The 24070-nt window shown below is 37.9% G+C and overlaps 1 protein-coding gene across 1 annotated transcript in view; it reads left to right on the top strand.

Moving 5' to 3' along the window:
- Positions 1-21882, top strand: part of KCNMB2 (potassium calcium-activated channel subfamily M regulatory beta subunit 2) — a 252089-nt gene extending 230207 nt beyond the window's left edge. The window contains exons 3-5 of the mRNA XM_047786798.1: positions 8330-8500; positions 10496-10691; positions 21395-21882. Of these exons, the coding sequence (XP_047642754.1) occupies positions 8330-8500; positions 10496-10691; positions 21395-21679 (652 nt within the window). The 3' untranslated portion in view covers positions 21680-21882. The remainder of the gene's footprint in view (positions 1-8329; positions 8501-10495; positions 10692-21394) is intronic.
- Positions 21883-24070: the final 2188 nt, after the last annotated feature.

A 24070-nucleotide genomic window follows, 5' to 3' on the forward strand; every position in this document is an offset into this window, starting at 1 on the left:
TATATTTTTCTCTAAATACTGTTTACCAAATTTAATATGTTAACAGATTAGGTAAAAAGAAATAAGGATTAGAAATTAAATATAATTGGGAAATTGATCTGATAAGTTAAATGAAGGACTAAAAAGAATTAACTCCTACTTTCGTTTCCATGATTTTACTCTCATCCTCATTCTCTTATCCATAAAATGATATTATAAGACTTCCTATGAATTAATAAGTTGACAATAATAATATTAGGTTCATAGATAAAACTCATGTTAATAAATATATTAAGCATGACTATCATTTGTTCCCAAAAGTACATTTCTCCCAAAGGAATGCATGCTTTAAAAGAGCGAAAACAGAATTAAACTAATTAAGTCAGACCATATAAATATATACCTCCTAGCTCAAAGGAAAACCATGAAATCTGGAACTAACAGAAAATGAGGACATACATACAGAGAAGCATATCTCAAAAATATAGGAGAGTTTGGTGGGCAGAAAGGAGAACAATGGCTGCTTTAATCAGTGCCACTCCCAGCTCTGCACATCTCTCAGATAACGGGGTGAGTGTTCCTGGGAAATAAATAGGGAACAACTCTGCCTATTTAGCCAAGTTGGCATTCAACAATCCATTGCCCCATAGATTCATCTCGTAGAATCTAACCGAAGGCACTTTTCCTTCAGTCCTCACCGCTGGAAAGGCTTGAAGTTTTCCCAGAAGGAATACTAAAATGTTCGTGTCAGAGTGCAATGGGCACTGATAGGAAGAGTGAAGCCAGGAGTCTGCTCTAGCCATGGTTCACTGATTTATTTGGTTGCACTTGGCCATCGAGCCTCCCTATGCTGCCTCACAACCTAAGCATATTGAAGCCATTTCTAGCTCACATAAAAGGAACATTCTTTCTGAGCCTAATAAACGCAAGAGACTGAGACTGCAAAGGTGACTGAAGTCAGGCTCTAACTCTTGAACAACTCAATATTCACTGGGCCAGAGAGAGATAAATATAAATATCCAGTATTTTAAGTATTATGGTTATTACGGCTGGGTTTCTGAAGGGCCACCCCCAAGTTACGGAAGATATACATAATTCTTTATTCATACCTTTCCCCTTTCTCTTTCCTACTCCTGCCAGTGCCCCTCATCTCTCTGACAGCTTCAGGACCCTTTGCAGACCTATCTTCTTGGCCTCTCTGAGTTCTAGTACCCTTAACTGACTTTTGTTTCTCTGACTACCTAGAGAGTCTCATTAAAACCCACAGTGTTCATGGTTATTTTGGGTCACAAATGAGGCCCAGATCTACATTTCTTCTCCTCTACACTGCTTTTTTTTCAACCTCTTTTTATCTAACACGTGAAATGTTGGGAAAGTTTCAGAGTCAGTCTCTTAGCCTCCACGTACAAACCATTCCATACAACCACCAACACTAACATGAGTAATCTTTCTAAAGTACAAACCTAATTAAATCACTTTATGGCTTAAATTCTTTTAGTGGCTTCTCTAACTTCAGAAGACATACAAGACCTTTTATCTCTGATCCCTGCCTACCTAACCAGCTCACTACCTGCTGTCCCTCACCCACTGGACCCTGAACTCCAACCACACTCAGCTACCCTAGTCTCTCCCTTTCTGTCTGGATACCCTTCCTCTTACCAATTGTTTGCTCATTGGAGATTCAATACAGTCTATTACTGGACCCCTTAACTATCACCTCTTAAACCAAGCTATGGCCTACTTGGTTTAATGAAACATAAATTAAAATCACAGTCATGTGGAGTCCCCATTGTGGCTCAGTGGTAACGAACCCAACTAATATCCATGAGGACATGGGTTCAATCCCCAGCCCCACTCAGTGGGTTAAGGACCCAGCACTGCCTTGAGCTATAGTGTAGGTCACAGATGAGGCTTGGATCTGGCATTTCTATGGGTGTGGTGTAGGCCAGCAGCTGCAGCTCTGATTAGATCCTTAGCCTGAGAATTTCCACATGCCATAAAAAAAAAAAAAAAATCACAGCCATGCTCATAAATCACAGTCCTGAGTCAAATCACCAATCCACTGAATGCCCAGTTCAAGGAACGCTCAATGCAGTGATAGCCAACTTGCCAAACACTAACCCATTTGTCAGTTAACCTTTTTGGTTATTTATCAAATTGAGTTATGTACTAAAAACTATATAATCATTGTAGCCCTCATAGTTCTATGGGTTAGTAGGTACCAAAAATGCTATAGTAGACCTAGATTTGGGGTATTCAGACTCTCTTTCTCTGTCTCTCAGTCTCTGAAGCCATTATCCTTCTGTCTCTCTGCCCCTGTCTTTCCATCCCTATGTGCCAGACACCCTCTGCCTCTAGTCTCCCCTATTCTCTGGCCTTCCTCCAACCCAGCCATGTCCTACTGCTCTCTCTCAGTTCCTTGGTTTCCTCTCTTCTATGCCCCTAGGTTCTGCCCTCTAGGATCAGCTAGTCAGACTGCATTGTGCTGATTCTATTCTTCAACTTTCTCCCAGCAAAGGGTCCCACGATTTTTATCTAGATCCCTCCTGTTCCAGTAATAGGACAAAAGCAGAGACATATTAAACATCTTGTTATAAAGACAAAATAAAACTGTTCAAATAAAACCTCACAGAAATTGCAAAAAGCTGTAAAAATCCCCATCCAAAATCAATTACCATAATCATAAATGGTTGAAACAAATTCTGGTTAACTGATAAAACTGCCAAATCTATCAAAGTAGTCATAGTATGAAATTTGCCACAAGAATCTGTGATGCTAAAATATTAGCAAAACAGTAAATGCCTTTAAAGAGGACTTGAAAAAAATCAGTATAAACTTAAAAGGCTCCCTTATGAAATGCTAACTTTTTGTTATATCTATTAGAAGAATGTATTCATATATATATTCAAGAAAGATCTATGAATATATTCATAACAATATATTTAGAGACTAAGCCTCCCTAGGAAACCTACTTAGCTTTAAAAAAAAAAAATCAAACAGATCTTAAAATACTGCTAAAAATGATACATTCATAAGAATATACTTTATAATTGAATGTATTTTTAAAATATCATCTTAAAATATTCATAAGAAATATAGTCATATTAATTTACTATACTTAAGATAAACCTCCTTAAAATAAGTCTTTGTTAAATCTGTAATTAAGTGGGCAAATTATTCATTTAGCAAAATGATTCTCAATAAATTGGCAAATTGGCTAATCTTGGTGCCATCAGCCTTTCAGCAACTGGTCCTTTAGCAAACTGGCCCCCAGCATACTGACTTGCTTACTTTTTGTACTCCTCCAAGAGTCTCATTACAATGCATTGTAATGACTGGTATCTCACCCAGCTCCCTCAGGACATGTCTTATTCACTTTGTATTCCCCAGAACTTGGCACCATTTGTTTCATCTTATGAAGACTTAAAAAGGCTGACAAATGAGTAAATAAATTAATTAATAAATGACATTTACCCTGCCTTAACCTGAATAGTTTTCTTCTTGTAGCCTAAGTATCAAGGGAATCTGAATTTTAATGGGTGAAGCCCAAGAAGAAAATTATTTTCTTGCACATTTCACTCTTTACATCCATGTTTGTATATGCAGAGCCTCATAAATAATTTACTTCTGAACCACAGGACTAATATCAAAAACTTAATAAACCATCCAAATATAGAGGTTGAAATAAAACTGCACTGTGTTGACTATTACTTGGAGTAAAAATAAACCATTTTTGGACAATTAAAATTTTATGCAAAACATTGTTCTTGGATTTGCTTTGTAGTTTTTTTAATAACTCAGATTCTCCAAAAGGATTTGGGCAGAATTCTCCCTACATGGGTACATATGTACTATTTGTTATTGTCAACATGTATAAATGTTGATTTGTATCCACCATATTGATCCATGGTTCACCATGAACCATGAAGTCATGACTTCTCTAAAAGAGCTTAAGCATACTGCCTTGCAGGACAAGACAAAACTAGATCTGCTTCGAAATTACAAATCCAAATTCCTGCTCTATATCTACTGTTAAGTATCCCCCATATTCAAAACTGAATTTGTAGTCATTACCCTCCTGAGAGTTCTACTTCAGTGAACTACGCTAGCCTTCATTCCCTTATTTCCCCTCCCACCCCATTTTAATTAGATTCACAAAGAACAAAGAGCCAAAGGGAGATGAACTATCACTCTGTTAGTAGTGGCACTTTAACTCCCAAAGTATAAGGCTTCCTAGTATGAAGGATGATGTTAGGTCTGAGATCCAAAATACAGCATCACACTCCCCCCTGGCTTTGAAGACAACACAGCCTGGAAGGGGCGCCCCACTAACCCACTTTGTCTCAGGCTGTGGACACTCCTTTCCCCAACTAGCTCACTACTTGGAGACAGGAAAGCCAAGGCACACCAGGCCTGAACAAAAGCAAGTCCAAAAGGATGGGGGAAAAATTGTGCCACAACATGACAGTGACTTCTAAACTCACCTAAAAGGTAAACAGGGTCCCTAACTGTCAGGCTCTGGCCTATCTCACCAGTTTAGTCACTCCTCACCTGAGCTCAAGACTATGTTTCTAGGGGAGGGAGGCTACGAATGCTGCCTCTCCATTCTTTACCAGGGCATGAAAATCCCCCCTTTGGAACCTTGAAGAGTAGGGACATGAGGACCTCTGCTTTGACACTCTCTACCATTTCCTCAGTCATCCAAGCCAAGTTCATGGGCATAAATCTAAACCACATCCTTTTTCTCATTTCCTCATCATCTCCTATGTTCTATCAATCATCAAATCCTGGTTTTATCTTCTAGATATTTCTCTATACATCATTCTTTCCATCTATCCTACCTCGATCCTAGATCCATCCCTCATCATCCTTTGCCAACACTGCAGGAACAATCCCCTAATTGTTCTTCCTGAGTAAGTCTGGTTCCATATTTAACCTAATCTCCACCTGCAGCCAGAGAGATCATTCTGAAACTCAGTTCTGATCACATCATCCTCTGCCAGCTTCCCATTAAGTACAGGATAAAGGCCAAGCTCCTTAAATGACTTACAAAACTCTTCATACCCTATTACCTTTCCAAACTCATTTGCCCCATTTCCCATCCCACACTCATCCTGGTAATAGTAAAATCTGTAGTTCCTAACAGTCATGCTGTGGTTGCAAATCTCCGTCCTTTGTTTATGTGATTCCTTCTGTCTGAAATGTCCTTGATGTCCTGTCTCATTTGGTTAACTCTGATTCAACCATAAAGATTCTGTTTAAGCCATTTCTCCTCGAGGAAGCCTTCCCTGACCTCAATCCTTGCTCTGTCTTTCTCCCTCAGGCTGGGAAAATTACTCTTCTCTACTCATGAATGGCTCCACAGTGAACTTACCACCCTATGTTGATAATTCTTCTGATGCAGGTCTTCCTATTGGGGGGAGGGGGATTATTCCTAGTGATTAGAGGTTACCAGTACCCAAGATAAGTTTGTGAACTTGCAATGAACTTTTTGTTCCTCCAAATTTCTCAACTTATCCATTAATTCAATTGTTATTTCATTTTGCTGAGTAATATTCCCATTTCCCAGATGTGTTTAAGCTTGTGTAGAAACCAATCATTTTCCCTCTTCTCTGCACATTCCAGGGCATGTGAAGAACATTTGTTAACCATTTCCAAATTGTGATTTGTTTTTAAATTACCCATTTGAATCATTTTTATATGCTTCCTATTCTAGTGACATAGCTGACTGATGGAACCGCGTCTCTTTTATGGGAATAGACTGACATAAGTGATGTGGTGTGACAGCCTGCTACTCCGGAACTGAGGCTATCGTTCCCTGCTTGCTGGCTTCCACCTACGTGAAATGCAGATCTCAATGGCAGCCATCAGAATTAAATACACTTTGATAAATATTAACAGCAAAGTAATATATTTATTTAGAGCAAGCCTTTGAAGACACTCAGACTCAGCCAGTCTCCACTTGCTTCAGAAGTCTGGCTTTTTAGCTGTGAATGGGCACTGATTTTTTTTTCACTCGGTTTCATAGAGGATCAAGTTTAAGGGCTTTGATGTAAATCTTACATTTTCCAAAGAAAATCTCAGAAAAGAATAAGGAAACTTAAGAGGATGGGTGGTGGCCAGCCTATGGAAGTCAAAAGCAGGGCAGGCCAGCTAATCCAAGGCATTGGACATGGGAGCTACAGAGTAATGAAAAAGAGCTTCTAGCCAGGAGGAAAATGGCCAAGAGTGAGTGAGAGTAGAAAGGAGCCAGGTAGGCCTCAGCCATGAAAAGATGAACAAAGGTCTCTATTTAGCTATGATTCTCCTACTACAAAGGCCTATTCCTCAAGGAAAGAGTTAAGATTTGTATAAACTATCTCATGAACAGAACTTTTAAGTAATAATAATAAGCTAATTGGTTAATTTTAAATTTCAGTAACTATTTTTTTTTTTTGGCTTTTTTTAAGGGCTGCACTGGCAACATATGGAAGTTCCCAGGCTAGGGGTCAAATCAGAGCTGCAGCCGCCAGCCTATGCCACAGACACAGCAACTAGAGATCTGAACTGCATCTGAGATCACATTCACCATAGCTCATAGCAATGCCACAATGCCAGATCCTTAACCCACTAAACAACGCCAGGTATTGAACCTGCATCCTCATGGGTGCTAATCGGGATCGTAACCCACTGAGCCACAACAGGAACACCAATAACTACATTAATATATACTCTTCCTTAAAATCTTTTGGAAATATAGATGTTTTCACACCTCTATAAGGAATCAAAATATTCACCAACCAGCCCAGAATGAACCAGATCTCCCTCTAGAATGTATGGCCACCGTAAATACCAGTAAGGCCATCCTGGAATACAAAGCTGAATAGAAGCCCTGAATATACACACAATTAAACAAATAACAGGTATTTCTTCCTCCTCTGCAAAGTTCCACATTCGATTCTAATTCTTTTTCAAGCAGCAAGAGTGATTAGTGATGAAAATTTAAAAGGAAAATCTGAAGTTTGTCTCATGTATGTTGGCTTTTTGTCTGAAGCTTAAAATAAAAATGGCTAAGAGGTTTTGTTTTTTGTTTTTTTCCATTTTCAGCATTCTATTTGTCCTCCTCTCTGTTCCAGGTCCTAAAAGCCAACACCTCTTCTACTCCCTTTTGCACCCCTGCCATCCAAAGGTCCCTTCTCAAAATAGAAACTAGAGGAGATCCCCCAGATCCTTGGCCACCTGCCCTTTCAGAATCCCTAACTATACCTTCCCACACTCCTTCTGTATCTTCTCCAACCAGCCAGAGATGCCAGCAGTTTCTCACTTCATTTTCTGCCTTTTCCTCCTCCACTCATACAGTTTCTACAGTATTCGCTTCCTTGGCATTCTATGCTTTAGAAATTCTTTGGAAAAGAACAGAAAATTTGGGATGTTCTGATGCCCATGTCATGAAGCTGTAGCTCCACACACCCATTTTTAAATGGGAACATTTATTAAATACTTCATGTCAGACATTCTCCTGGATAACCTATTTATGTCATCTCATTTAAACATAACGATGTAGTTACACATTATTTCCATTTTGCAAGAAATGGAATCAGAAAGGCTAAGGAATTTGTAGAAATCACACAGCTGGTAAGCCATGAAATCAGGTTTTGAACTAGGAGACAGTGTGACTCCAATCAGTTTTTTCCTACCGTAAATTGCTGCTCAAAAATAAAAAGCAAAAATACTGCAAAACTGTGCAAACTTACAGAGTCTCTCCTTGATTTGACTGACATTTTTCTAAACTCACTCAAGTAAACAAGAAAAGGCAGCTAAGTCACCTCTGGACATCTTCACATTTCTTATAAATCTCAAGCCAACAGAGCCCGAAGCAATGCTAAGCTTGAGAAAAAATGCTAACCAGAATAAATTCTATTACTACTGAGGGTAAATAAGGTATTAAATGGAGAGATTGCTGATATGTTTCCATTTATTTGAATTAGTGCTCCATTAGGTATTCAGAGAGGCTAGAAAAAATCAATGATGATCAGCTGGATGGCAAAGGAAACAAACCCAGAGCGTTATTTTAAGGGCTGAGGGATTGTTTTCTTCAGATTTAGAGAAAAGGAAAAAGTATTACAGTTAGACATGGACCCCAAGTAAATAAAGGAGGCTTGTTTCTACTCAGGGTTGAGGTCAGGGCAAAGGTGGATGGGGATGTTGGGAGGCAGTGGTCACATGCTGGGATCCAACTGCATTCAGATAGGTTTGGAGGGCCCCTCCTGGCCTCTCTATGCCCTAGAAAGGCCTGGGCAGAGACTTACTCTCTAGAGGTGTGCTGATTAACTGTGCACTGCATGTAAGACTGTATTATTTTCAACCTCAGAAATATTTACCAAAAAATCAGGGACCATGACCTCCTGGACAAAAGGAAAACTGTCACAGCACTGAAAGCAGGAGAGGACCGAGCCATTCTCCTGGGACTGGCCATGATGGTGTGCTCCATCATGATGTACTTTCTGCTGGGAATCACACTCCTGCGCTCATACATGCAAAGGTAATACCATTGGATTGGGACGCTGTCTTTTGATTCCCTTCTCCCTCCTCCCCCCCCCCCCCCCCAGTTTATCATTCCTGAGGTCCTCTCTTACCTTTTCCCTAAAAGGAACTTTGAGCAATGCCTGGCATATAATATTTGTCAATACGATTACATCATCATAATAATAGTAACAACTCTCTGTATAAACTACCTATTACGTGACAGGGACCTGCCATACATTAGTTGCTTAATTCTCACAACTATTTAAAAAAAGATTGTTAACCCTTCTTATTTAAATATTTGCCCTAGGTTTACTGAATAGAGAGGCAATTAAATACTGAGTTGGCCAGTGAGTTCCCTTCTGAGTAAGCCTCATGATAAATCTACACAGTATCTCTAGCTAACTGTTGTTCATAAATTGAACACTTTGAGCACAGGAAAACCCAGCATTGCTAAAACTAATGAGGAAAGTCTCACAGTACTTCAGCTTAAAGAAAACGAGGCCCTTTCAAATGAAAAATTGAGATCTCAATCCAAAAGAGAATCAAACCATTTTGTGGCATTCATTTCACCACCTAAATTAATACTTTCATTTTAGAAGCAAAATCTAGCTGAAACACAGTAATTTGCTAAAATTAAAGCATCATCTTTCCCATTTGTGGCTGCTCTACTCTGTTTCTCTTGATGCCTTCAGCTGTGCTCCTTTCTCAATGAAAGCGCTGATGACTGAGGCCTGAGGAGTTCACTGATTCCAAAACCACTTTCAGATCCTCACATCTGCTTAGAACCATCTAAGACATTTTTCCTCCTTGTGTAAGCAAAATCTGACCACCCCTATCCCAGGAAAATATAATTTGTCACACACCAAAGGGGGTCAGAGCTAGTATCCTAGGTCTGGCATAAAACTGGACATAGAAAAGGGAGGTCCTATCAACACTTGTTCAGCAGAAAAGAAAGGCTATTAATCTACAAAGAAAATATGCTGTATTTTTCTGATCACTATGGTAATCAGCTTACATCCAGAATCAAAATTGTGATTCTGGGTGTGCTACTTTCTAATCACAAATATTACCCTTGATCATAAAATTATAAATATTTTAGAATGAAAAGCTGACCAGTGGGAAGCTGGACATGTTTTGTTTGTTTAGTCTTTCTAATTGAAAGGTCCAGGGCAGTGATAGGAATTTGTTATTCTGCGTAGAAGGGCCTCTTTTCCACTGTGTGGAAAAGCAACACAGCACAATGGAATAAGCCTTGACATTAGAAAAGTCTGGGTAGAATCATAATTTCCATGACTTACTAGTTGTGTAACCTTGCATGTTACTTGATTTCTCTGACCCTCAATTCTCTCACCTTTAAAAGAAATTAATACCCAACCTATAGGTTGTTGGGAGAACAAAAGAAGATAATATATGTAAAGCACCAATTAGGGTGAAGTGGGATGCAAGAAGTGATTGCTCCTGGTATAATCAAAGACTAGAGTTATGTTTTGTCCCTTATTAAAAAGACTGTAAAGAAATATATCACTGTCCTTCTATCTGTCACACTTGACCTCAAACCCCTCTTCCCTTTCACCATCTCATCCCCATCTCCCTTATATCTCTAACTACAAATCGGGCAGACTTTGCAAGGTGAGGACCAGGGCATGGCAAGCTGCTTACAATGTAGAAATGCAGGGTGAGTGCAGGTTGTGACATAAAAAGATGCTGTCTTATGCTTACCAGGGAATTTGATAAGGAAAAAAAAACTTACTTAAATCAAGCATTGGAAAAAATGATACTATATCCGATGGAAGTCATTGGAAAAGTTCTCACATGCCAGGCAAAGTTTATCTATGTCGACATTATAGTTAGCCCAAAGCTGCTCTATTCAAAGGCATACATGTTAACGAGAAGATTGTATTATAGATTTGGAAGTTTCTTCAGGTCAAGATGCTGACAAATGATCCCAGCAATTACACCTTCTTTGCCTTTGACATTTGGAACTGTTCTTACTCTTCCTGTCTCTCTGTAGTGTGTGGACCGAGGAGGCTCAGTGCACCTTGCTGAATGCGTCCATCACAGAAACATTTAACTGCTCCTTCAGCTGTGGTCCAGACTGCTGGAAACTATCTCAATACCCCTGTCTCCAGGTGTATGTTAACCTGACTTCTTCAGGTGAAAAACTCCTTCTTTACCACACAGAAGAGACGATGAAAATCAATCAGAAGGTAGGAGCTTGGTGCTCACTTCATCTCATTCACCACCACACAGCTCTGCACTGGCTCATTTCTTTCTCTCTCTCTGAAGTTCCCCTGTGCCAGCATTTCAAAGGAAAATGCCACTAGGAAGCAAGCTCTGCCTCATCCAGTCACAGAACTCACTACACTACTTGACTCTTGCTTGGGAAACATTTACTTTATGTGCAAGTGATGGTCAAATCATTCTCTCACTTTGTAGCAGTAAAGATTTATCCTTTCTTTGCATTTAGAAGGATAAACATCATATCCCTATTGATAGACAGACTCACTCTTTCAAAGCAAGTGTGCAATAGAGTTATACAAATCAAAAAAATAGGTATTTTTCATATACCTGGGAGCCATAGGATAAAACTGTTTTATTTTTCAGTGGTCACTGTCACTTAGTTATGTGGTCTTGGAGATGTGACCTAACTTCTCTGAGCCTCAGTATCCTTTTCTCTAAAAAGGCAATAACAATTACCATCTTAAAAAGTCACTGTGAGGACTACTATAGAAAGTGCTAAGGAGAGCACAGGCGAGATCTTCAATCCATGATGACAGTGTATGTACCTGTATTTCTTCATATATGTTATTTTTAAAAGGCTGAATTTTCCAGCACTGATATATTCAAGTCCACATGGTGGGTGCTCAACAAATATATACTGAGTTAAGGCAGCACATAAAATTTGCATTTAAAAGGTCTGGAATGACCAATAAAATGTCAGCAGAACCAACCTGCCATTATCAATTTTAAGTTAATAAGTTTTGGATTTATGGCAGCAATTTAAATGGTCAGAGTACTCTCTGACAGATAGACAACCTGATGCCATTCTCCAGTAGAACAACTGGCCCTCATCACCAGGATACAACTCTCATAACTCTAACATTTTTAGTAAAAAAATTTTTCATTACCATTATCAGCACCTAAATGATATAGATTACATGTATTGAAAAAATGCAGTAGTTTTGAAGCTTGATACTAGAACATATGACTTGTTTTATGATATGCTGACACAAACTAAGGAAATCCAGCTTGCATGTTGGTTACAGTAACTTAATTCTTGCAAATATCTCTGATGATACAACATCTGCTCTGATACCCTTTTGTATATGGTAACCACAAACAATATCAGTCCTAATCCTGTCCTAAAAATATACATAACATATATCTTATGTATAGTGCACTTTTTTCAAGATTCCTCAAGTCAGATTTTTAAGTCAAAGCTGATCTATAATGATGAAAGCCCATAACTCTCCAAGGAATTAAAAATTGGAATTTGATACCAAATTGATAGGTATCAAAAAGTGGGTCATGTTTCTATTTTCTTGTTTTGACATTTTATCAGAACAGCCCTCTGAATGCATTATTTAGGCCATAAAGGGGGAGTGAACCTACCATAAAAATTCTCAGTTAAAACTTCAGGGCCAGTATCTTGTTTGCTGTCATCATGATACTAAGTCTCATTTGGTTTATTTACCTTGTTTTTAACTGTGAAACAGGCAATAAATGAAAAAGTACACCTCAAACACTTATTACAGAGATCCCCCATATAACCAAAGAAATAAAATATTTCCTGCACTGTAGGAAATCAGAACCTTGCCATTCTGATGACTAACATTATCAAGTACCTTTTCATTTATTTATTCGCATTTTGAATATCCTTTTTTATATATTGTCTGTTCAATTTCCTTTATTCCTACTGAATTGTTTCTATTGCATTGTTTCTTCTTAATATTAACTGCAGGAATTCTTTAAATCTAGATGTGAACCTTCCTTGATTGTAGTATTGCAAATATCTTCTTCTGAAATCTAGCCTTTTCACTCTCTTAATGATGTTTGAATGAAAGAAGTTTCTAATTTCAATGCAACCAAATCTCATCAATATTTTTTTTCTTCTTTTTCACTCCTTTCTTCCCTTTCCTCCTCCTCCCCTTCCCCTCTCTTCTTCTCCCACTCTCTTTCTTTTCTTTTTTTTAATTGTTTGGTTGTCCTGCTGTCTTTAAAAATTCTTTACCTACCCTGGGGCCATGGAGTCATTCTTCCAAATTGACTTCTTGATATGCTATTATTTCTCCTTTCACATTTAGAATACAACATGCCTGGAACTGATTTTTATGTAGGGATCAAGTGTCTGGGTTTTTTATTCATACAGTCATTTGTCCCAGTCCATTTATGAAAAGACCAACATTTTCTTCACTGGATTATTTTGTGACCACATTTTCCCATCTATTTTCTTGAAAGTTATCTGTTCTGTTGCTATTCTTTTAGTGTTTAACTAGTGATGACAACTTGAAATCTTGACTAAGCAAGGACATTAAAACATTTTACCTCCATTTATTCTTTTCGCAAGTTATATGATATCATTTTTATTCTACATATACTTTAAGCTCATGTAGATAATATTATTCTTTTTTATATAGTAGCTGTCTATTTAGATGTGTCCCCATGATTTTCCATTCTCTTATTCTTTGTTCCTTCCTTTATCTTTGGTCTTCCATCTGGGATCATTTTTCTACTCCCTGAAGAACACTCTTTAATCACTCACTGCAATATCTTCTCTAAAGAAATCTCTCAGCATTCATTTGTCTGAAAATATTTTCTTTTCATTTTCATTCTTGAAGCATATACTCACTGAATATAAAATTCTAAGTTGGCTGTTATTTTGTTTCTCTACACTGAAAACATTCCATTGTCTTCTAGTGAGCATTGATACTATTTGGAAATAAGCTATCAGTTTAATTGCTACTTTTTTGAAAGTAATCTTGGTCTACATTAAAGGTTATTTCCTTTGGTTTTCTACAGTTGAACTACTACAGTTGTGCCAAAGTGTACATTTATTTCTATTTAGCCTGCTTACTGCTCCCAAGCCTCTCTCCTTAATGTTCTTTGTCAGTTTTCAAAGGTTCTCAGGCATTATCTCATCAAATGTTGTCTATGCTCTCATTCTTTCTCAATTCTCCTTTTTGGAATCCACTGGCCATATGTTAATTATTCTTATTGTATCCCCTGTGCGTCTTCCTGTCTCTTTTCCCTTCTTTTGTCTCTCTGTGCTTCTTTCTAGATACTGATCTATCTTCTGATTCTCAATTCTTTCCTCAACTCTGACAAATCTACTGTTAAAACCATCCACTGAGTTCTTAATTTCTCTTGTTATATTTTTCATTTCTAGAATATCCATTTGGGTCTTATTTTATAATTTCTCATTTCCTGCAATATTTCATCTCTTCTGTTTTAAATTCTTCAACATAATAAGTAAAATTGTAGTTAAAGTTTACTTTGAAGACTTCAATATCTGAAGCCCCTATGTGCCTACTCTTTTTTTTTTTTTCTTATTTATTTTCATGTTCTCATAATGTCTGGTTATTTTTTACTAGATGTCAAATATCATATCTGAACAGTTATTTATAAAATATTAAGCCTAGGTTGATGTTACAATGTCATCTTTTCCAAAACTTATTTCCATTTGTTTCTGCCAGGCCCCTAATTACACCAGCCATTCGTGATCACCTCATTCTGACTACATAAATTGAGATACTCAAGTTTGAACTGAACTGTCTTCTTCAGGTTGACCATTACTTCTAATGACACCTTTAAGAGCTCAACCCAAAGTGAATAGGAAGTTATCAGGACCCCCTCTTGAGAGGCCACTAATGACAATTTCTGCCCCTAGCTCTGCAAGACTATCAAAAATTCCATCCTGCCTTCTATAATCAACAGACACTCTCAGGGAAAAGGTAACACCAAACAATAGGCTTACCTTCCTAACCCAGTAACTCATTCTCTGGATAGCTGTCCTCTGCCTTTAATCAGAAGTACAGACATTGAAAATACAGTTATCTTCATACCAAAATGTCACTAAACCATGATCTTACTGTAGCATGAGAAATATATGAGATATTCCTTGAGGAAAAAAATAAATTATTCCCTATCTTGGCCTCTCCTTCCTGCTACTCTTCCCTGAAGCTCACCAAAAACAGTAGTTTTCATAGTTACCAACAAATGGCCATGGTTTTTAGATACATGAGGCACTCCTGACAATGTCTGATCTAAGAAGACAGGAGGCAAAGAGATATCAGTCAAGCTGTCCACTTCTTTGTAGAAATATATCCAGAAGTATTACATTTTAAAATTTTTATACTCTCTCATATATTCTTTTTCTTTAGCTTTTAAACTCATTGACCAGCTCTTGTCAACATTACAACTAAAGCTGCTTAAGCTGATAAGCTGGCATGCTCTTATGGAGAAAATGGCAGACTAACAGTCTCCAGGAGCTGCAAGGAGGCTCAAGGGCCCTTGCTTCTCCTGGCTGAAAGGTTGACATTGGAATCATAAACAGTGGCTGAATATTAATTCACTATGGTTGCTAAATTTCTCAATGCTGATCTCCTTTGAGAGTTTAAAACCTTGTTTACCCACCAGGGATCCCCAAAGCATACCCATCTGCTTTGAGCATGGATTTTAAATGAGTTTTTGTGCAAAACAAGAAAATATATCCACTTTTGTTTGGTAAGTAGTATAATACCACATATGTGGTATTTTATCTAACTGTCATAAGGAAGACAGCTACTTCAGATGAAGAATACATTCTATAAATTAGCCAATTATTTACAACATCAAACTCAGCATCACCTCTCATTTTGTCACCCATTCAGAAGCTTTCTGGGTTTCCCAAATCCAGAAAGCACACATATTTGGACCATAATTTTCCAGCCTCGGGACCATTAACATTTGGGGTGGATTATTTCTTTGTTGACTGTGAAGGTAGGGTGGAGATCTATTCTGTACACTGCAGGACCCCTTGCCTTTACCCACTAGATGACTAACATCATCCTCCCTCCAAGTATAACAACTAATAATGTCTCTGAACAGTGGCAGAACCATTGCTCTAAATTTTATTTAGCTTTTAGCTTGAATGCCGAGAGATCCTAGATTTTCATCAAAGCTTGTAAGCATTGAGTTCCTCGGCATGGAATTTGGTTTAAAGATAAAAGGGAATAAACTGAAGTTGAGAATCTAAATGGGGGGGAGAGGGACCCACATTTATTAAGTGTCTATTACATAGTCTATACCCAGCACTACTAAGAACTTACAATATCATCTCCTTTAATCCTGACTAAAACCCTACTCCTAAAGGAATAATAGCCAAATTTTATCAAGAGCTTACAATGTGCCAGGCACTATATAATACTAAATATTTTACATGAACTCATTTGTTTAATTACAGCAGCAATTCCACCTATTAGGTAACACTATTATCTCCACCTCACAATAATGAAGCTGAGCTCAGAAAAAGAAATAATTTTTTCCCAAAGTCACACAGTTACTCCCTAATTGGGTCTGAATCAAAATCAAAATCTCTTTACCTCATCATGCTATCTCTTAAAACATAAAACATTAAAGAATCCTCTTGCGAGAGTGAAGATAAGAACTTTAAAAAGTCTAAATACTATGAAGTATTTACCCTTCTGATGGTATATTTTAGTGAATAGGTGAGAATCCATGCCATTCCCTCATACTCCAAGAGGTGTTTAGGATCAAGTAAAAGGCCACAAGCAAGGAACAGAACTATCCATGATCCATAGCGACAGTCAAGTTTGTATATTTAAGACCGGTTTACACAGAGTAGATACTAAATAGAAGTGCACCCTGAAAAGAAGAGGAAAAAGAGCCCAGAAATTTGACATATGATATCCCCATAATTAGCACCTTAAATTTAGGGATATTTATTAGACATTTGCTGAAACTGCCTATAGGTCATAGATCCAGAAATGCTTCTATGCTTGACAAAGTTTAGTCAGTGCTCACCAGAAGTGAACTGAATTCTAGCATAGCTAAGGGCAGCTTTGTGTAGAAATGAAGGGAAGAATGTGCCCTGACTGAGCATCAAGAAGAAAAGCATAGAGAAGGAACCTACTCCTTTCCATTTCTGAGAAAGAGGACCATGGTGAAGGGCAAGGTCAGATTATATATCTGACTTACTCTAGGCCTAACTGGATACATCATGGACCTGAGGGCTCCCTGATTTAAGCATTTGTTGGTATTGACTAATCCCAAAGCTCTATACATCTTCTATTTCACTAGTGGGTTGTTTTTCGTGTTTTTTTGTTTTGTTTTTTTAGGGCCACACCATGGCATATGGAGGTTCCCAGGCTAGGGGTCAAATCGGAGCTGCAGCAGCCAGCCTAAACCACAGCTCACAGCAACACCAGATCCTTAACCCACTGAGCGAGGCCAGCGATCAAAACTGCATCCTCATGGATACTAGTCAGATTTGTTTCCACTGAGGCACAATGGAAACTTATTAGCAGATTTTCAAGGTCTTCTAAGCTTCTCCTCTATACCACATCAAGCAGAAATGCCATTTTAAAAAAATACGAAAGCTCTGGGAAACACAGAATATGAAAACCTCTCTGGAGGGACCTGTCTCAATACTGCAGGAAACCTCAGTGCACAGCAGAGTGTGAATACTCTCTTCCTCTCCTCTACCAAACATTTCAAACAGTCACACCTGCCAAAATCAAGCAGATATTAGAAATGAAAACTAAAAAAGTCTAAACTAAATTTTGTGGGATTTAATTTTTTAAAAGTGATGGTAAGGAGCACGAAGCCTCAAAAGGGAATGAAAATAACATCCCGAAAGATTCTCTCACCTCCTCTATCACAAAAGTTCAGAAGAGAACTCAAAAATTTGAAATACACTTGTGGGCCAGAGTAGTCCAAGGCTGCCATCTGGGGATCTCTACATCCTTTGAACATAGGGATTATGTCTCCTTCTCCAGCATATAACACAAAGCTTGGCACATCATACATGCTTGATAAATATGTGCACAATATTCACTGTTTGAGGACCCTGAAAAAGTCCCATCTGACTTTGGAACCAAGAATATTTTTATTTCACATGAGCAGTGTTTTTGTTTCCATCTCAAGAGCATTGTGGACCAGGATGTCTGGCTACCTCAGAGTTATGAAGGCAAATGTGTGGCCCACCTCTGTGATGTGAGAGCCTTTTAGCCTCATTCCTAGTCCCACTTCATCACCCCCACCCTTGTCCTATTTCTAATGATTTATTTTAAATTGTTTGTTTTTCATGCCTATGTCCAGCACACGACCTGTCATATTAGACACACAATAAATCTTGATTAGATTTCATTACACTTCTAACCCCTCTCTGAAATAAGACACTGCCCTTTCTATAAAAACAAATGAAGAACAAACACTTCCCGCAAGGTAGTCCTGAGAATTGATAGCTGTCTTCCTACCATCATAAGGAAAAGGGGGCTGCTCAGTAAGATTATCCAACCAAACACTCCCCTCCTACTGCCTCCACACATCCCATCAGCCTTTTATTTTTAGGGTGAAGACCTGTCACTTTTTGCTTCACACATGCCTAGTGAAGCATGTCTAAACAAAATCCCAACAGGTACTTTCTCAAAACCTCTGTCCATCACAAGAATGAAAATAACTTTTATTGATGTGAAAGAGTCTAGAAGGGAAGCCAAGAAAATTTCAGCTGCTTTCCCAAGATTTTGAGAGAGGATGCAACTGCTGTATCTTTGCTGTAAGGGAAAGGACAGTCAGAAGGTGACAGAACCCTGGTTTTCTCAACTGGGAAAGGAAGGGTCATGCTGTGGGGCCATCTCTGCATTTTCAATACCAAAGAAAACTTAAGTGAATGTGCCAAGCACAAAGGCTTATTAGCAAAATTCAGGATTAAGATGGGAGATGGGAGTCTAAATCTTCCTCTGAATGATTGCCTCGGAGTTTTGCTAGGTTTATTTATTTATTTATTTATTTATTTTTTGTCTTTTGTCTTTTTGTTGTTGTTGTTGTTGCTATTTCTTGGGCAGCTCCCACAGCATATGGAGGTTCCCAGGCTAGGGGTCAAATCGGAGCTGTAGCCACCAGCCTACGCCAGAGCCACAGCAATGCGGGATCTGAGCCACGTCTGCAACCTACACCACAGCTCACGACAACGCCGGATCGTTAACCCACTGAGCAAGGGCAGGGACCGAACCCGCAACCTCATGGTTCCTAGTCGGATTCGTTAACCACTGCGCCACGACGGGAACACCCCTTGCTAGGTTTAAATAGTCATATATTAGGCACAAAGAATAACCTATAGCCATGGTAAAAACAAAAAACAAACAAAAAAAAAACCTAAAATTAAAAAAAATAAAAATTTTTTAAAAATTAATAAATCTTGAATGGTACTTAAGTGTCTTGTGTATATAAAAATATTATTTGTATGTTCCTTTCTATTATATATCAGGCAGAGTCAAAAGTTAAGTATTTCCTAGCCCACACCTCCCACCTAAAAAAGAATGATCTAAAATCTAAAAGCTCTAGGACTGGGAGTTCCCTGGTGGCCTAGCAGTTAAGGATTTGACAATGTCACTGCTGTGACTCAGGTTCAATCCCTGACCTGGGAACTTCTACATGCCACAGGTGCAGCCAAAAAAAAAAAACAAAACAAAACAAAAAAAAATAAAAAATAAAAAATAAAAAATCTGTGAGTATACCCACATTTATTCTCAGCTGATTATATTTGTAGGTGTCAACCTTCCTTTGTATTAGGAACCTTACTTTAAGCCTTGTTTATGATAAACATCAGCATGCTCATCCTCCCTTTTTAACTAACAGAAGAATCTTCCTGCTATTTATAGGCAAATAATCCAATGATTACAGCACAACAAACAAAGCAAGTACACTCACTAATAAGGTCAGGGGAAAGAGTCATTCAAAGATACTCAATTTGCAAAGCTCATCACATTTCTTTTATGTTTTCTTCCTATGAAATATATGTCTAAATTGGTTCTGGAATTCCAGGATCCTGCCTAAAAGCTCCCATCAGTATACCTCAAAGTTCACCAATGGCCCATCTCATCTGTGTCTCTGTATACAGTAATGTGAGTTATGTACTGTACAATCCTAGGAGTACGAGTCATATTGTAAAAGTCATAGATATAAGTATTTAAATCACAACTTATAAATTGAGAATAGCAGTAAAATATGTGGCAGGGTTTTCATTAGGGTATTATGGTAATTTTTCAACAGAGAATAATAGTGTTTTTGATGAGAGGCCGTAGTTTTCTAATTCACATTAGAACACTACATTAGCTAGCCATGATCATGTCACAAACCACTTTAATTCATACAAATCAGCTAAATTAATCATTTAATAATGTGTATAACAAAGGACAGGAATTTTTTTCCTATTGGGAAGCAGCTTTACCATAAAGAGGGGAAAGAGTTAACCAAGGACCTGCACTTTCCCAGAGAAGTGACTTAAATTTCATTTTTCCTAACTTTTTTAAAAAGTTAGATTCATTGTTATGTCAATTTCACCACTGTTCATTTACAGACCAAGGAAGAGGGTCACAAAGATTTCATCTCCTCAGAGACTGCTTTTTAAATTAAGAACAATGTATGCAAAAACATACCAATAAGTAACAAAAACTGAAAAGTTATTTAATTCCATCTGTATCCAGAGAAGAGAGAGAAGGAGAAAGGAGAACAGGAAGAGGGAATAGAGGGGGAAATGACATAGAGAGGTGAGGGCTAGGGTGCAGGGTGGGGTGAAAAGAAGAGATACAAAGACAGAAATCAAAGGACATAAGTATGGAGGAAAAAAAAGGAAAAAGGAGAGGCATATAGAACGGATATAGCAAGAAAGATAGGTGAAAAGATGAAACGAAAGATGTAAATTTTCAGATGGCTGCTGGCTTAAGAGTAAACTGGTTCTGCTTTATTTTCCCTTACTTTATGGAAAAAGTTACTTTGTTATGCTAATTGGACTTGAATCATTTATCAGAGCTCTTTAACTATTAATATTCTTATGCTTTCTGAGATTCTTTTTTAGCAACTCACCAGGTGTATAACTGTTTTCTTGACTAGTAGCAAGGTTAGCAAGGTGATTTGGCTGCAAAAATTAAGCCAATCCCAAAAGATAAGAATAAACCATTTTCCCTAAAAGAGCTCATAGCTTTTGATATTACATGGACAGTGGCAGACAGATACAAGACAGAAAGGTTGACACTCTGATTCCACGAAAAGGTTTGTTCAATAGGGAATAATTGACACTCATCATGCTTATCTATGGCAAAAAGAATCCACTGCAGACACCCAATTTTAATCAATATTTAATCAATATGAGTAGTGGAATGATTTCATATCAATATGAGTGTTATCACAGTTATCAATATGAGTAATACCTATCTCTTAGTTATCTAATTAAGAGATATTTGGATATCTAAAAATATTGTTTTAATCTATGGGTGAACTCTTAGGGTTTCTGGAGGCACTAGTTTGAATATGAAAAGAATAACTGGAGTTTCCGTGGTGGCACAGTGGAAACAAATCTGACTAGGAACCATGAGGTTGCAGGTTCGATCCCTGGCCTTGCTCAGCAGGTTAAGGATCTGGCGTTGCTGTGAGCTGTGGTGTAGGTCACAGATGTTACTTGGATATGGCGTTGCTGTGGCTGTGGTGTAGGCCAGCAACTATAGCTCCAATTTGACCCCTAGCCTGGGAACCTCCATATACTGCAGGTGTAGACCTAAAAAGCAAAAAAAAAAAAAAAAAAAGAATAACCATCATGGTTGTTTCATACATCATTAAGTTGGCCTCCATACCCCATTCCTGATACCACACACACACAGTATCTTCTGGTGACAGTTTATCTCATTTTCCACAGTGCTCCTATATACCTAAGTGTGGAAAAAATTTTGAAGAATCCATGTCCCTGGTGAATGTTGTCATGGAAAACTTCAAGAAGTACCAACACTTCTCCTGCTATTCTGACCCAGAAGGAAACCAGAAGAGTGTCATCCTAACCAAACTCTACAGTTCCAACGTGCTGTTCCATTCACTCTTTTGGCCAACATGTATGATGGCTGGGGGCGTGGCTATCGTTGCCATGGTGAAACTCACACAGTACCTCTCCCTGCTCTGTGAGAGGATCCAACGGATCAATAGATAAAAGCAAAGTGGATGAGATTATTTTCTTTAAAGCTCAAATACTGTTTTCTTTCATTCTTCACCAAAGAACCTTAAGTTTGTAATGTGCAGTCTGTTATGAGTTCCTTAATATATTCTTATACGTAGAGCAATAATGCAAAAGCTGTCCTATATGCAAACATGATGTCTTTATTATTCAGGAGAAGAAATAACTGGTTTTTGTTGGTTGGGTATTTTTCATAATTTTGGTTTGATGCTGGAACTAGTACTTCCTTCTCTCCTGCCAAAATCAGGCTCGGTTACTCATTTGCCAAGCTTTGTGGAGGATTACAGATAATATAAATTTGATAAGGTCTGTGCTCAAAGTTGTGAGATCTCTTGAAGATATTTCTGCAATATTTTTCATCATTCATTGTTTACTAAAGCTGCAGCCAAAAATATTTTTTCTTTTCTTACTCTAAACTGAGCCCTTTAGCAAGTGAAGGGACCAGATTTCCTAACTAAAGGATGTTATGCATTTTCCTTATATTTCTACCATATCACTGTAAAGGAGGGGGAAAACCCAGCCAGCTATCTTTCTTTTATTACTTTCTACTCATAACTTTAGGTTTTCTAACTGATCTCCAAAAAATAAGCTGTTTTCATTAATCAATTCTATAATCTCTTCTTGTGATTTAAATAGAAAATGAACAGAGCCCTTTTCCATGTAAGACCCTGCAACTGTGTGAAGAAATGACATTTATAAGGAGTTTAATTATCTATGAACCAACAACGTTGAATTGATGCTCCTTTACAATCCAAGAAAGCCTATGACTAAGATATTGTGTGAAAATCTTTATTCCATTACAATTGAACCAATGGTAAAATTAAGATCCTACTTGCTGGTCAAGACTGGTGGACCGATTTCAATGGGTAAATCTATTGTGGCAAACTAACATGTCAGACTATTACTCTTTGGGCATTTATGTTTATATTAATGAGTGTGTTGTCTTTCTTTCTAACAAGCGTTCCCCATTGGGATTTTAAAGCTAAATGCACAGAATATTTGTCTCCTCTACATATTTTACTTTTCTATTTACAATTCCCTTTTCCATTGCTAGGTTTTATATACAATTTTTCCCCTAACACATACTTGAACTGAATAACAGATTTAAAGGAAGCCTTTGTTCACACTGCCATTCACTTACTTTGTTTGGGGTTGGGAAATGAGGAATTGGTTTTAAACAAAAACATTCCATCTTTTATTTAACATCAATATAAGAAGAAGAAGACAAACATCTATCTTTTTCATCTATATTTAAGTACCTTTTTATAATGTAGTATCAAGATTTTCTAAGTATTGCAAAATTTAACATTTGTGGAATGAATGGTGAAACTAATCTGATGAAGTAGAAAGTGTTCTGCAATATTGTAATTTCATAATTTGACTTTTCATAAGCAAATAAATCCATAGGGTATAATCAGCACTTCAAATGTGTAATTAAAACGTGTTTAAAAATCCATTACATCAGCAAGATTTGAATACCTCTTGAATTTCTAAGCTGACATTCCCATGGCAGTCCAAAACCTGATTCACAATATTTAAAATTCTTTAAAATGACTATAAAGAAAGCTCTCTTTTTTAACACCCAAACACACACATTATGACCATTTGAAACTCGATTTCTACTTCACTTTAATTCTGAAGAGGATAGCGAAATCTTTCTGACTATGAAGCTAAAAATTCACAATCTTTAACTGTAATTTTCCTGGGCTTCCCTGCAAGTGAGTGATCCAAGGGTAAAACACATGCAAGCAAAATTATTAGATGAGTTATTTATTTTCCTCTCGATTTTTTATTAAAAATTCCCAACTGATGTATTACATAAGAAGGTAGAAAATTCACAATAATGACACCAAGAAGAAGTTAACTAGTACCTTGGAGTTCCCGTCATGGCGCAGTGGTTAACAAATCCGACTAGGAACCACTAAGCCCTTGCTTAGTGGGTTAAGGACCCAGCATTGCTGTGAGCTGTGGTGTAGGTCACAGATGCGGCTCGGATCCCACGTTGCTGTGGCTCTGGCGTAGGCCGGTGGTCACAGCTCTGATTAGACCCCTAGCCTGGGAACCTCCATATGCCCCAGGAGCGGCCCTAGAAAAGGCAAAAAAAAAAAAAAAAAAAAAAAAGAAGAAGTAGTACCTTCTTGAATTCCAGTAAAGCAACAGCCCCTCCCCCCCCCCCCCCCCCCCCCCCCGGAGTTTCTGTTGTGTTGCAGCAGAAGTGAATCTGACTAGTATCCATGAGGATGTGGGTTTGATCCCTAGCCTTGCTCACTGGGTCAGGGATCCGGCATTGCCATGAGTTGTGATGTAGGTCACAGGTGTGGTTTGGATCCCAAGCTGCTGTGGCTGTGGCATAAGCCAGCAGCTATT

Source organism: Phacochoerus africanus, chromosome 1 (genome assembly GCF_016906955.1).
Source record: "Phacochoerus africanus isolate WHEZ1 chromosome 1, ROS_Pafr_v1, whole genome shotgun sequence".
Lineage (NCBI taxonomy): Eukaryota > Metazoa > Chordata > Mammalia > Artiodactyla > Suidae > Phacochoerus > Phacochoerus africanus.